Here is a 14,107-nt window from a genome sequence, read left to right as displayed (position 1 = left end):
CGTCAACATTTCTCTCCCCTCTTCCGCCTTATTCTCTGCCCTCCACACCCTCACATCATTTCTTCTCCTGAAGGGTGGAATGGACTCCTGCTTTCTGTCACTCCTTGACCTAACTTGTCTCTGGCGCCTACGGTTTGTCAAGAGAGAAGAAATAGGTCAGAAAAGATAGATATTGAGCAGAGATTGGGTGTTCCCAGATAAACTTGTCAAATAAAAGTGGTGAACGGTGCCAAAACTTTAGGAGGATTTTGCCTCACAATGCCCTATAAAAGAGTATTTTATTACATAAATCGCTATATATCAGCGAAGACAGAGAAACATCAATAAAATAGTCATTGCTATTCATTCTGTAAATGTGAAATTTAAACGAGAAACTTCAATTTAAGTGTGAAATTTCAAAATCAACGACTTTAATTTTTAAAGCCCCATTAACGTAAGCTATAAATTAAATGTTTTACAACATTATACTTTTGACATCCTAATGTAGGCCTCCTCTTGGGCAGTTTAATGTACAGTTTTTCCTCATATTATGCCCATCAATATATTGTGTATTTAAAATCTTAACACGCCACAGCAGTATAGGCTAAAATATTATATTATATAGTGTGTATATTCGAGTAAAGTACCTCGGTTGAGTAAGTGAGCTAAGTTAATCATCTCTGACTGGCCCATGGAGCAGTTCACTGTAGGGGACGAAAAACTGAATGCTGCTATATCAATTTGCTCCGTACTAGAGAGTTAAGTACATTTACTCAGGCCTTATCTCATTTACAGTGACACTTCTAAACAACTCACAGCATCTAGTCCAAACTTGTTATTTGCTTTGGACAAAATTGAAAAGTTGTGGAATTACTTCACTTAGAGCTACATCCCACTTAACAGTTCAGGGAGATTAAGAGCTACTACTATATTGGCAGTGATTAATGAAGTATAACAGCAAGTTCGAAACACATAGTGCAACTGAGAATGGCCAAAGAAAAATAATTGATCTCTGCACAACTGAACACAGCATAACATATGAACCAATACCAGCATAACCAGTTAACATGCAAAACCACCAAACCAATCCTGTGAAGCTCATACCAATGCACATACTATGTAAGATATGACAGAAAAGAAAAGAAAACCCAGCAAGGGTACAAGACGTGACTTTTGCTTTTCTAACCAATGGCTACAGGCAGCCATATTGTGGGATAGAATATTCAACAAACAAAAAAAACCCTCTCTCTATAAGGTGTCAGGTGATGGCCTTAGTAGAACCAGCAAGACGGAGACCTATTGTACCTGCAGAATATTTATAGAATCCTGTATAGCCTTAGGCTAAAGGGCTGCTGGATGACATTTCATACTTTGTGAGTATCTGTCTTGATAAAGGAACAGTGAGCACATGGAGGGAACAAAATGGAGCCACACACTGGAAGAATGTCAATGAATGGACAGTGTTTTGGAGGTGCATTCATTTGGTAGTCCGGAGACTACTTCAACACGAGGTTCAGAGGCATCGGTTCAGCTGGACATCAAACTCATGAATTGTGAAACGTGCGTCCGGATTACTCTGGAAACCGAGTACACACTGAACACAGCCATAATAAGTAGCCTGGGATGTATTTGAAGTAGTAACCGGTAACTGATATGACATTTTATCAATTTGATAATCAACATTGTCAATCTCTTGATGACCTAAATTCAGTGTCATTGCAGTTTGCACATTATAGCCCCAATGCCATATCATTAAAACGAGAATAGCTGCAACAATCATTAACATTTAAACAACCTAATGCAGCTCAAGTGCAGGCAGATCAAAATATATTATTTGGTTCCAAACCTCTAAATTGCTCCCTGCATCAAACATGGTAATTCCAACAGCTCTGATGTTTAGCACAGTGATCGTTGTTTCCCCTGCAGGAAACATTACCCAGACACCCTGAGCTTTTCATGTGGGATCAACAATGTCAACGTCCTCTGCAAAATCAGAAAAATGGCAACAAAAATGCTTCCATTGAAATGGCGAGAACATAGACTGTATATAAAGATGCACGTATAAGGTCAGCACATAGATCTTTGAGACTTTTTTTGGAGCGTATCGTTCACGCCCGTGACTTTAGTAGTTCTTGTTTGACAGATTCTCTCCCTGGTTCATGTCTTAAGTAAAAAACAACTCTCAAGCCAACTCTCCCCAAAGACCACTGTTACCCTCTCTATTAAAAAAAGATAAATGTGGGATGTTTAAGCCGTAATTCTTCAGACAGCTAATCAATGCAAATGTAAATTTAAACCCCTTATGAAGGTATAATAAATTTGTTCTTAGTTTCTACGGTCAATGATAGTTATCTAAGTATTTATGATATGCGTACTCTGTAATATAACCGGTACATCTACCATACAAGTGTCCGTGGAGTTTTGTGTACATTAGTTTAACTCTGAATCATTGCTTTTAATTTGGAACTATGCCCTTATTTGTATTTGCACCTCGCTTATTCAGATTGTCTTTCTACTTTCACTTTAATTCTAATATATTTCAATATGCATTTGTATTTAGCTGTACTACATATGAATATAGATTGGTAATATGTTATGTATATATTCATGTGTCATATATATTGAGCATTTTTTTGCAAAGAATAATTCCACAACAAAATCCAGTTTGATGACAGTAAATAATATGTTACTGGTCCAAAAAACTACTTTGGACAATCACATGTAAGTATTGCAGTAAAACAAAGGAAATACGATGTGCTCTTACATGTAATGTTACATTTGGATGGAGATATATCTAATAACGGATACAGATTTGAGACGATATCGCTGTGGAAGGTTTGATGTAGAGATACCACAACAATGCTGGTGTAAGCAGTGAGCATTGTGACATTACCAGCAGGGCAGGAGGTGTGTGTGGGTGTGAAGGGGTCACGCAGGTCAGGGTCAGTTGTGGATAAATTCTGCCACGTCTTTCTTGCTGCGCTCCTTCCCCCTCCTCCTCAGCTCCATTGTCTGGCCCCCGGAGTGAGACTTCCTCTGCTGCTTCTTTGTTAAAATGACAGGCCCTAATAGAATAAATAAGGCACCTATTTTTACCTGGCTGCTGGCAGGTCGATCACACGTACACACTTACCAGCGCGCTGCTGCGGAGCTCGGTAAAGAGCTGACACCTGACACAGCCGCGGAGGGGGCTGGGGTCGAGGAAGGAGGTCATGGAATTGAGAGAGAATGTAACGAGGACGGCCGGGGGAGTCCGTGACAGTGAGGCGAAATAAAGAGAGGAGGATGAGGAGCGGAGTAAGAGAGGAAGACCGACGGAGGAAACAATAGCACGATATTAAATTCACAGCGACACTGCTTGTGGTCAGTTTGCTGCAGACACGCCTTTCCTCGAGTCTGAAATTACCCTTCTGTAAAAGCTGTTTTCAATTTCATCTGACATTTCACAGTTTAACAAGCTCCGTAATGTCACCTTTAGGGGCGTTTGAAGCAAATTTGAATTTTCATTGCTGTTGGAATGTTTTGACAGAAACTCCAAAGCATCTAATTATTTTGAAGCCGTTTCCAAGCAAACTGGACTTCACACATTTTTTCCCGTGCCAGGTCACTAAGTGAAGGAGAGAAGAACGCAGCTGAATAAGGCAAATTTTATTCACATCCAGCCTGTGTATTTTCTGAAGGCATTTTCAAACGGCCGTGGTACTCGCCCCTATTTTATGAATTTCAAAATGCATAGTTCGGAGGCAGCTCTTTAAACATATTTGATATTAGTCGTCAAATGCTGCGTGAAAGGATTTCCTATACTTGAGATGCTAGTATGGTACAGCCTCTGGAAGCATTTGTTGGCAAACCAACACTTTATAACAAACAAATAGCTGAAACTACTGAAGAATGGACGAAACGTCAAAGAGAATATTAATGTACAGCTGTGGATTTGCTCCTTGGGAAGTCGACGGGGCACCGTTCTTTTAGACCTGGTGACTGCCGAGGCCATAGAATGAGAACTGTTTGCTAAAAATCATCAGTCACCACTCCTGTGCTATAAATGAAAATGTCTATAACTTTTATGCTTTTCCTCCCAATAAATCAGTGCTTCCCTTGAATTCATCAGTGTCTGTATCAACATTAGAATGTATTTAAAGACCATTATTTACTCTCTATATAGCCCTGCTTTAGTTTCCACCAACCTACCTGCCTCTTCAGCAGCTAAACTCCACTATGCTCACTAGCTGGTTGCAAACTCTGTGTCTGCTCATTGCTAAACAGGTTGGGAACGGTGAATTTATCAAGGCTTTTTGTCGAAGCTGCTGCCTGTGGCTACAACGAATATAAACCAAATGGGTGAGAGTGAACTGAAAACAGTAACTTTGTCATATAGAAAACCAAACGAATGCAACATTTAAACATTTTCTAATTTAATGACTAACCTGCAAATCTGGTTTAATCATTCTTTGCGGGATCATCAGTTCTTTACGAAAGAGTCTTTGAACATAACAAATAGTCTAAAGATGTATATCACTAAGGAAAAAATATTAGTGCAGCTTCAAATAATTCAGTTTCAGTCAATCATACGGAAACCCCACCAATTTGATTCTGTTTATGTTGTTGTACCTTTTATTTAATCTCTTTAGCAGTATGACTGTACGTGTGGCTCCAGAGGCAGCTGCACAAAGTCTGGTAAATTCCCTCAAGTGACATCATTAGAGAACATGTTTAAATGATTAAAAAAAGGAAATTAAATTTTTTTAATAAATTAAATTAAATCAGAAAAATGCATACAAAAGAAAAAGAAAGGAAGTGATACACATATAAGAGTGTAGGAGTGCGGGAAAATGCAAGATTAAGTTAAAGGCTGATCAAAGAGAAATGTTTAAACAATTTTTAAAGTCATTCCCTGAAGTAGCTTCTCTGATATCTAGCAGCAGTCTGTTCCACAACTTTGGAGCATCTTTTACAAAAGCTGTGTCTCTGATTTTTATCTTTCGCTTGTTGTTGGGACCCTCTGATAGACTTGCTGCAGGTGATCTCAGTGTTCTAGAGGGAACATAGTTAACTAGAGAGTCAGCTACATAACTCAGTCCTCGCCCATTCACAGCCTTGTATGTAAGGAGCAGAACTTTAAAGTCAGTCCTGTGTGTAACAGACAGCTAGAACTGGACTAATGTGAATGTTCTCTCCTCTTGGTTCTGGTTAACAGCCGAGCTGCAGAGTTCTGAATAAGCTGGAGTCTCTCTGTTGTTTTCTTTGGGCGGCCTGTAAAATGTGCATTTCAGTAATCCAGTTGGCTCCATAGTTTTTTATGTCATATCTTATGTTCATATGTTGCATGTTCTGTTGCACATTTTTTTTCAATTTGCGTGAAAAGACATGGAAGTTCAGCAGTAATATACTTAGGAAGAGTATGAACGACATTAAAAAGTAACCTTGAAACTCGGCCAGTTGTTATCTTAACAGTGCATTATCAAGATATGTGCCTACATAGGCAGGTGCACAACACACGTACGCTTGTTACACACACAGACGGCAGCACGCACACTATCACTTTGCAAAGCAGAAGATAACTAAAGCCACTTCCAACAGTCTTTTAAGGGCTTTAACTTTCCAATCAAATGCATTTTCCCAATGCAATAAAGCGCTGCAACATGAGCAGAGCAGCAGCCGCCTTCTCGCTGCTCTTGTCTGATCTGTGGCGTGGTAATTGAGGTCATGTGTCTGACAATAGGAAACTTATATCACAAGCTAGTGCTGCGAAGAAAGTGCTATTAATCACCTGGACAAGGGATCATGCCCAAACACTGATACGCGCACACACGCGCGCACACACACGAACACGCACACACACACACACACACACAAACACAGAAAGCAGTTAATAGGCTATGGTCACATCTCTACAAAAATATAGCCGATGGTTGGTAAATGTGTAAATATATCTGAAAGTGTGTGTGTGTGTGTGTGTGTGTGTGTGTGTGTGTGTGTGCGCGCGCGTGTGTGTGTGTGTGTGTGTGTATGTGCTGTTTCCGAGCTGCTGGGTCATTCGGAAACAATTGGCCTCACTCAATTACTTTACAGACTGCAGCGTACTATGGGCTTCTTTCACCCGAGCTGCAGTCTTCTGAGTATTCGATGCACAATTTGCCACAAAATATCACAGTTCCTGCAACGCCTTTTATTGATTTTGTATAAAGGTGAAAATATAACCCAGAGAATTGGTTGTTTTAGGTAGCGGTCCAATTTCTATACAGGAGAAGATACAATCGCTGTTTGCTTTTCAGCCCACACAGTAGTTGAATGGGTGAATGAATCTGAAATCATATAATCCCGATAACTGTAATTCATACACATAACAAATATTGTGTGAAGTACTGGAAAAACGTTCAGGATCTGCTCTTTTCTTCTTTTTTTTTTTAATTATGTTTACGTTTGATTAATCATATACATAAATAAGCTTTCAAAGAGCTTACGGCAGCTTCGCCCCAGGCAACTAAGATGCAGAAAATGATCAGCTCAGCTCCTTACTGAATATGGAGGGAGGCTGCAGTGGGGCACATCTTGTATTTGGAGCAAAGGCTGAGGACATGGATCATTAAACTCTCCTGTGAGCTCATTACTCCCTCCAAAAGGCCAGGACGTTTCCAAGAAGCCAGGAAGAGATTAAGAAGGATGACTCTGATTTTCACGTTTTTTTTTGGCCGGTGGAATCTATTTATTTTCGGAGAAACCGATGGTGCCGGGCCACGTTGAAACGGTTGCCCACTTAGATTGGATCATTTCACATTTTCACTGCACCAACGTAATCACCACGCTCTCCGTTTGATGAGGAGAAATAAATCTCTGTTAGATTTCGCACCAGTTTGGAGCGTCGGATTTTTCAGCCCCACGTTGATCAAATGGGATGGTTTTATTGTTGCGTCAACGGGGGCACTGATAACCAGAGGTGGGTGGTAACGCGTTACATTTACTCCGTTACATGTACTTAAGTAGTTTTTTCAATAAATTGTACTTCTGTGAGTAGTTGTTTTGCAGTTTACTACTGAGTAATCCTACTAAGTTACATTTATGGTGAAAAAAAAAACATACCCACCACTGCTGATAACGACAGGAATGTATAGGCTGCAGACAAAATGCTCTTCTGTTGCTGTTTCCATCAAGAGGCAAGTGAAAAGGAAGTGGTAGTTATGAGTAAAGTATTAAGTATTTTTATCATGACAATGAAGTAAAATGGGTGACAGCCTTGGTGTCTGATACTCATCATTACAAATAACCTCTTAGTTTTCTACCTTCAAAGATAAATAAAAAAAGACTTTGGACTGAAACTTCTTCTCGGGGTCTTTCCCTTTTCTCTAGTCTGAGTTTTCCTGTCCTCACAGTTAAGTGGCTGCGAGCATCTGACTGTGGTAATGATAATGGTCAAGGCTAAAATGTAATATAACTGGTATCACAAAATACAGAGGAGTCGCGGATTCAGTCAACTGACTCAGTAAGGTCAGTTACACAACAACACTTCAGTAACGCAAGCCACCGTAAGTAGGCTCCTGACAGAGATATGCAATATGAGCTACTTGATTCTCACACAGTTTGTATCCTTGCCATTTATGTCTAATGTAGAGCTGTCTTGCTCTAAATTACAGCTACAACAATTTTTTTTCTAGAAGATCGCAAAAAACTATGGGGCCTGCAAAATTATGTTCAATTGGAAATTGTTCATGTTTTTATTAATTTGTCCAAATAATATGGTGGGATGCTTATAATGCACATACAGATAAATTAGAAAATATAATAACAAGAAGGCAATTTAAAATATCTGCATTAAACTAGGAAAATAATTCAAAACTGATCAACTGTCATTATTGTTCTTATTATGTTTTCACAATGTATGAATGTTACTGGATTAAACCATTTTCCACCATATCACTGTGCAAATCCTACAAAAATCTAAAAACATGTGCATACTCATGTATAAGTGAACTTCAAAAAATGCCCGAGAACTGCTGGAAGTTGTTAGGAAGTGCAGGTGAACTGACACCAATCAAAAGAAAGAAAAGGTACCTTGCCTTGATCATTGGGGAAAAACGTCATGGTTTACAAAGACGCAGCTGAAAAGAGGAACCGTGGCATTTTTGTGGGGATTGTATTGAATCATTTAACGGTGCGTGCAACCGGTGTGTCAGAAGCTGAAAATGAAGAGAAATGCACTTTTCATAACAGCGTGAAAACTCAGTCGACTAATGCCATCTGTCAGTGAAGAGGTAACTGGGGGTAGACAGTGCAGCGCAGCAGGGGGGGGCATCGGACAAAGCAGGGGAAGAGAAGAAAAGTGGCTGAGGCAAAGGGAAAATAACAAAATGACTGTGGACAGTTTGGAGGCACTGAGGTGAAATGGTGGCGAGAGACAGGCCATTACTTATCTCTGGTGTGACTTACTGAGAAAACAAGCACAGGTAACAGAAAGATGGATGGCTGACACACGCTGGCATTTTGGGGAACGGAAAACAAAAGACAAAAGACGTTGGTTCTTTGATTGTTCATTTAAATAGAAGTGCTGCTGAAAGGTGCTTGTGCTGTAGTGTAATTGCTCGAGATGCTGCAAAGCCACGCTCTGATCTTCAGCACGCGTCCCCTCCTTCAATGTGGGACTCAAACAGATGTTACATTGTTTGTCATGTGAGCTACACAATAGTTTGGTAATGCGACATGCCGACATCATTTGAAGGGTGAACAGATGACAGAACTGCTGCTACTCGTGTACGTTTACTAAAGCTTTTACTTGGACACGTGTAATTAAAAGGCATCACCTGCTCAGCTACTAAGAGTATCATCAACAGCCTGAACTGTATTTAAAATATAAATAGATTTAAATATACTGTATTTGTACTTTTGTTGTGTCTAATCGGTGTGTACAGGTGGTGGCAGTAGAAGTATTCGAATGTTCTATTTTAATAAAAGTGGATATACTAAAGTGTTAAAATACTGTTGCAAGTAAAAATCTAAGTAAAGTACAGAAAAACTGCAAACAAATCGCAGTCCAACCATCAGATGTACTTAGGAATAAATGTAGTAGAGTAAAAAGTACAATATGAAGTGAAGGGAGTTAATATGTTATATAAGATGATAGTACTCAAGTACACTATGCATACCTCAAAACTGTATAAACATAGTTAAGTATTGTTTTTACTACCAAGATAAAAACAATATTTTTATATTTATATCTTTTATCTAAACAGAAGCAGCTGTCTGTAAACTTTAACTTAAATCAGTGGCACTGGGGGTGGGGGGTGCCGCTGCACCGTGGGGTGCCCTGTGAAGGGGCCAAGGGTTTTGCATAATTTCCTCCATTTTTTCTCTTATTTTCAGTACATTTGAAACAAACTCTAATAATACTAGGTTACCTTTAAATGTAAATGAACAGTATTGCCTTAATTTCCTTATTTATTGTAAATGTCCTTATCATAAAATGTAAGACTTTTAGTCACATTTTTACCTCAAAATGTTACACATACAGTTGAGGTTGGTATGGAAGGTTGCCATGTAAAGTTACCATGGGTGGAAATTACATCTTCGGAATGAAATAAACAAAACACCAACCAAGCACAGTTCTAACTCGGTCCAGACATTTGATACCAGCTTTTGGTTACGAGACAATGTTTGATATTTGGGTATTACATTTTGGTCTCTTCCAAATGAGACATTGTGAGATGAGCAATGCTTGTGTTTGTGTTATTTGCATGGTTTATGGTGCCCACACAACAACCCACACCCCAACCAAAACAATTAAAAAGGCAAACTTCCGTAAAAGATGAAGAAAGTATAAAAAGTGAAGGTTGAAACATGGGCCTCCAGAGGATTTCTGAAAGGCTTCCACCCCGGGAGCCCATTACTTGTCTCTAAAACAGGGTACAACTAAGAAAAGAAAAAGAGAAGAGCTTTGTGGAAAGAGGCCCCATGTGAGGTATAACTATTTCTCTTGACGAGCATTAACTCTTTTTAATATAATCATCCAGTTTCCCCAGCACACACATTAAGCATCACAAGCCAAGTATTTTATGGTGGTGAAAGTGTATGAATCGGTGAAATCAGTGGGTGCAGAACAAACTGCCTGAATTAAACTGTTCACTTTATCTTTGATGCTCAGGCCATTTTGTTTCCCTTTCTAAATACAATTCTTCATCATATCCACACAGCGTGCGAGTGTGTGCGTCCTACCTTTGCTAATATCCTGGTACTCCAGCCACAGCTGCCTCTGGACCTGCTTGTTGGGGTACCAGATGGTGCAGGACTCCTGGAAGCCGTACACTGCCTCCTGTACGTAGTGGTTCCCAAACTCCCTGAGGATGGAGACAAAGTCACTCCGCTGCGTCGCCCCGTCCAGAGAATGGATGGCTGAGCTGAAGGCTGGGGAGATGGAAGAAAAAAGAATCAGACAAAAAACCTGGATGAGATTCATGAAGAGTAAATGAATCAGAGTTTGGTGTTACAGGGAAAATATAAATCAGTTTTCTCTGTTTTTTTTAGTCACTCCTCATTTTCCTGAACAGCCTAAAAAATGTTTGATTTGTCTTCCACCCCACGAAGCTGCAGCAGCTCACAGAATGTGCATGGATCACAGACCAAGAGTGATAGTGGTTTGTGACAGCACGCCAACTTTAACTAGGCTCCCATCAGCATGCTAACATGCTCACAATGAGTATGCTAGCATGTCGATATTTAGCACGTGTCATGTTAACCAGATTAACCATATCTGTTTAGTGTATTAATATGGTAACATTGGTTAAATGGTGTTGAACACAACCGCTGATGGGGGATGGGAATGTCAAGACTTTACTATTCTATTAAAAATTCCCTAAACATTCGGACAGCAGTACAACATGGTGAAGTGACTATATAATGAATTGTATAGTGATTTTGGACACAGCCAATTTCTTATTTTCATAAGTTAGCAATGGTTAAGCAAGCTAGCACCATTAGTCGGACAGGTATTTGGTCGTCAATGAAATTAGAATTACAAATAATCACTTGGAAAAAGATTAGTTGCACCACATTACACAACAATCCATCCAAATATTGTCAAGAAATTGTACTCAATGAATGTCAACCTCATAGGAGTGCTGGAGGAAATATGAGTAGATCACTGAGATCAACATACATTTTCGTGGGGTCATGAATTTCCCCATGTGCCTATACATCTGATAGCTGTTGAGCTATTTCACGGGACAGGTGAAAACTTAATAACTGCTGGTGGATCAAGTCAGGGGTTGCTAAAGTCTCCAGGGGAAATATTTTTGAGCACCACAAATGTCTTTACTAAATCAAGTGGTTATAAATCTAATAGTTACTGGAATATTTCAGTCTGGATCAAAGCAGAAGTCTGACTAACTGACAACCATCTCTAGAGCCATCTGACTTTCAGTAGTCAGAGGCATCTTAAATTAGAAAATTCAAATTGACTTTGTCAAATATTTAGAGATTAAATCAAATGCCATGAATATGACATGCTTGCAGTAAAAAGAAACCCACCATAGTCCCAATACCTTTCTGGGGCTTTTTGATAGTACCCTATCTGCATGAAGCATCAGAATCAGAAACCTGATGCTGACAAAGTTTGGTATGAATACATAGAAAATGCAGCCGAGACAGAGAGGAGTTTTGTTATGTAGTTTCAAACAGAATACTTAATTATACAGGATTAGTGGATGCTATGTTTTTGGACTGGACCAGTTGACCACAGGCAAACCAGAGACAAAAATGAGCTGTGAGCGTCTGATTGTGGTAATGGTGACGCTAAATGCTACAATGGGATATCACTGGTATCACAGCAAACAGGAGAGTTATGAATTCAGTAAACTGACTCAGTAAGGTCATACATGTCAGACAACACTTTGGTGACCAGAGCCACAATAAGTACTGAGTAAGGATGGATTCAAGGTGTATGAATATTAAGATTAAATGGTCAGTAGTTTTTAAATCAGCGCCTTTACATTTCACTTGGCAATGTGGTTTGTTGCTCACTGCTCCTCACTGAACAAATCTAAAAATGACCACATGAATTCAGTTGAAAGTCCAAAAGCTCTTAGGCAAGCTAGTAAGTGGACCTTGAATTGTTGTGTTGAGTGCTGTTTCCAAGGTTAAGAATGGACTGTCGTGATCAACGTCTGAATTACTCTATATTACGAAATGCGTTTAGAGTCCATGACAGTTTCATCATTGACATTTCCATGGCAACCGAGCAACTCAACCTGCTGAAGAGGATGGTGTGACGTGGTTGAAAGCTCCTGAACAAGCAGGTAAGAGGACTTTGACTTGATAATGTTTCTGCCAACTGATTTGACCATTGTCAAGAATCAGCTGTCAAGCCGAAATGTAGAATCAGTTTTATAACCGTTATTATTATCTTAAAATTCAACAAGCCTCGTACTTTAACCACTTCTAAAATCAGAAAGATATCATGTGGTTTAGAGATTGTTTTTTTTAAGTTTGCCTTGATCTGAATTGTGTGTCCCATGAGGAACCAGAGCTGGAATGACAGTGGAATCAAAGGACTTTGAAACTAATGAGACTAATTCTGTCCGAGTTTTTTTATTTGTAATGACATATTGAATACAAGAAAATTATAATATTTATTTAATTCTAGTGAATTCACTGACTGGGCTGCAGAGCAGGAAAATAAAGTGCACAAGAAAGCATGTTTGACATGATACGCTGACCACACTGTAACAAAATGACTGTGTGCTCACTGGGATTCTCTCTTGGCAAACACCGGAAAGCAAAAGTGCAATAGCAGTTTATCATTATCATTTCCAGGAGAAGCAGTATTAATATCCCAGCACTCACGCTCCGCTCGCTCTTACTTCTCCTCTAAAATTAAATTAGGAGGCCACTGAAGTGAGAGACAGAGAGCGCAGTGAGGATGAGCGATGGGCTTTGCTATCAGATGTAAAAATCAGTGGCCTCCCCCCCTCCGGTGGCTGTTGAAAAATGATGAGCTAAAGTGGGAAATAGGAGGAAGAAAAAAAAAAGTCGGAGGCTGCCGTGTCTCTTCTGAGTGAAGAGAAAATAGAAACTGTATCCTCAGCAGACATGGCAGCCACTTTCAAACCGCAGCAGCGCCACTGGAAATGCATTAGAGGTGTCATGGCTGTATTTACAGTAGGGGTGGCTGCACTCATCAGAATGAAAACTATTTATGATGCGTTTCTGAATAATGCATGTGCATAAAACAGGACCAAAAAAAGAAATAATCTAAATTCATTAACAACACACTGCCTCCGGCCAAGGAGAATGATCGAGTGCAATATTTCAACACGTTTTTACATTATCCTGAAACACTCCCGACAGAAGAAGTTATGCAGTGAGGCAAATTGAAAAGAAAGAAGTCAGACATATTTTTTGATATAACAATACATTTAGTAGGGAGAAAGCCATCAGAAAATATTCAGTATAATCCCTGATGTGTCAGCAGCCAGGAGCGGCCTTCAGAAGAAGTGCTGCTTGACTAATACCTATCCACAGTTATCTTATTCTGTGAAGTTTCCATGGCAGGCGCTGTCAGATTGCCTTGGTCCTGCTATGGATACAAAGCTTGTGATATGTGACAGGCTATCACAGAGACAAAGACGAAGCCAAGGGAAATAAAACGAGATACACATTTCTGTCTGCTGACCTCTTTTCTATCCATCCATCAACCTATCCATACATATCTGTCATTCTATTTGCATGTGACATCCACTTTTCATCTCTGAAAATGCTCCTATTTAGGAAAAACCCTCCTGTGAATTCAATAACCTCTTGCTTTTTTTTAAATGAATGAGAGGAAAAAAAAGAAAGAAAGAACTGATGTGAATATCAGGAATATCAAGGCTGCTCTGTATGCCTGCTGCCAAATCCACTGGTGTCACATTCTACCATTCAGAATAAATATATTTTCCTAACCTGTATTTCTCAGAAACAAGGTCAATGGCACAATGCCATACACAATACACAAATTAATTGTTTTGCACACATGCTTCTGGTGAATAATATATTTGCTATTATTTGTATGTGTATGTGTATATGTATAAACTTTGGTGCTTAAGAGGACACACCGTGTGTATCGTTTGTATGAATAGTGGACACTTTATAGAAAGTCAGACCT

The 14,107-nt window shown here is 39.4% G+C and overlaps 1 protein-coding gene across 12 annotated transcripts in view; it reads right to left on the bottom strand.

Moving 5' to 3' along the window:
* The window catches only part of astn1 (astrotactin 1), a 428,500-nt gene that overhangs the window by 152,911 nt on the left and 261,482 nt on the right, over positions 1–14,107 (bottom strand). For all 12 annotated transcript variants that reach the window (XM_034614559.1, XM_034614557.1, XM_034614568.1 and 9 more), the window contains one exon: positions 10,183–10,371. In XM_034614559.1, the coding sequence (XP_034470450.1) occupies positions 10,183–10,371 (189 nt within the window). The remainder of the gene's footprint in view (positions 1–10,182; positions 10,372–14,107) is intronic.

Source organism: Hippoglossus hippoglossus, chromosome 17 (genome assembly GCF_009819705.1).
Source record: "Hippoglossus hippoglossus isolate fHipHip1 chromosome 17, fHipHip1.pri, whole genome shotgun sequence".
NCBI lineage: Eukaryota > Metazoa > Chordata > Actinopteri > Pleuronectiformes > Pleuronectidae > Hippoglossus > Hippoglossus hippoglossus.
Note: the sequence above shows the minus strand (reverse complement) of the source record. Positions and strands in the feature narration are given on the sequence as shown.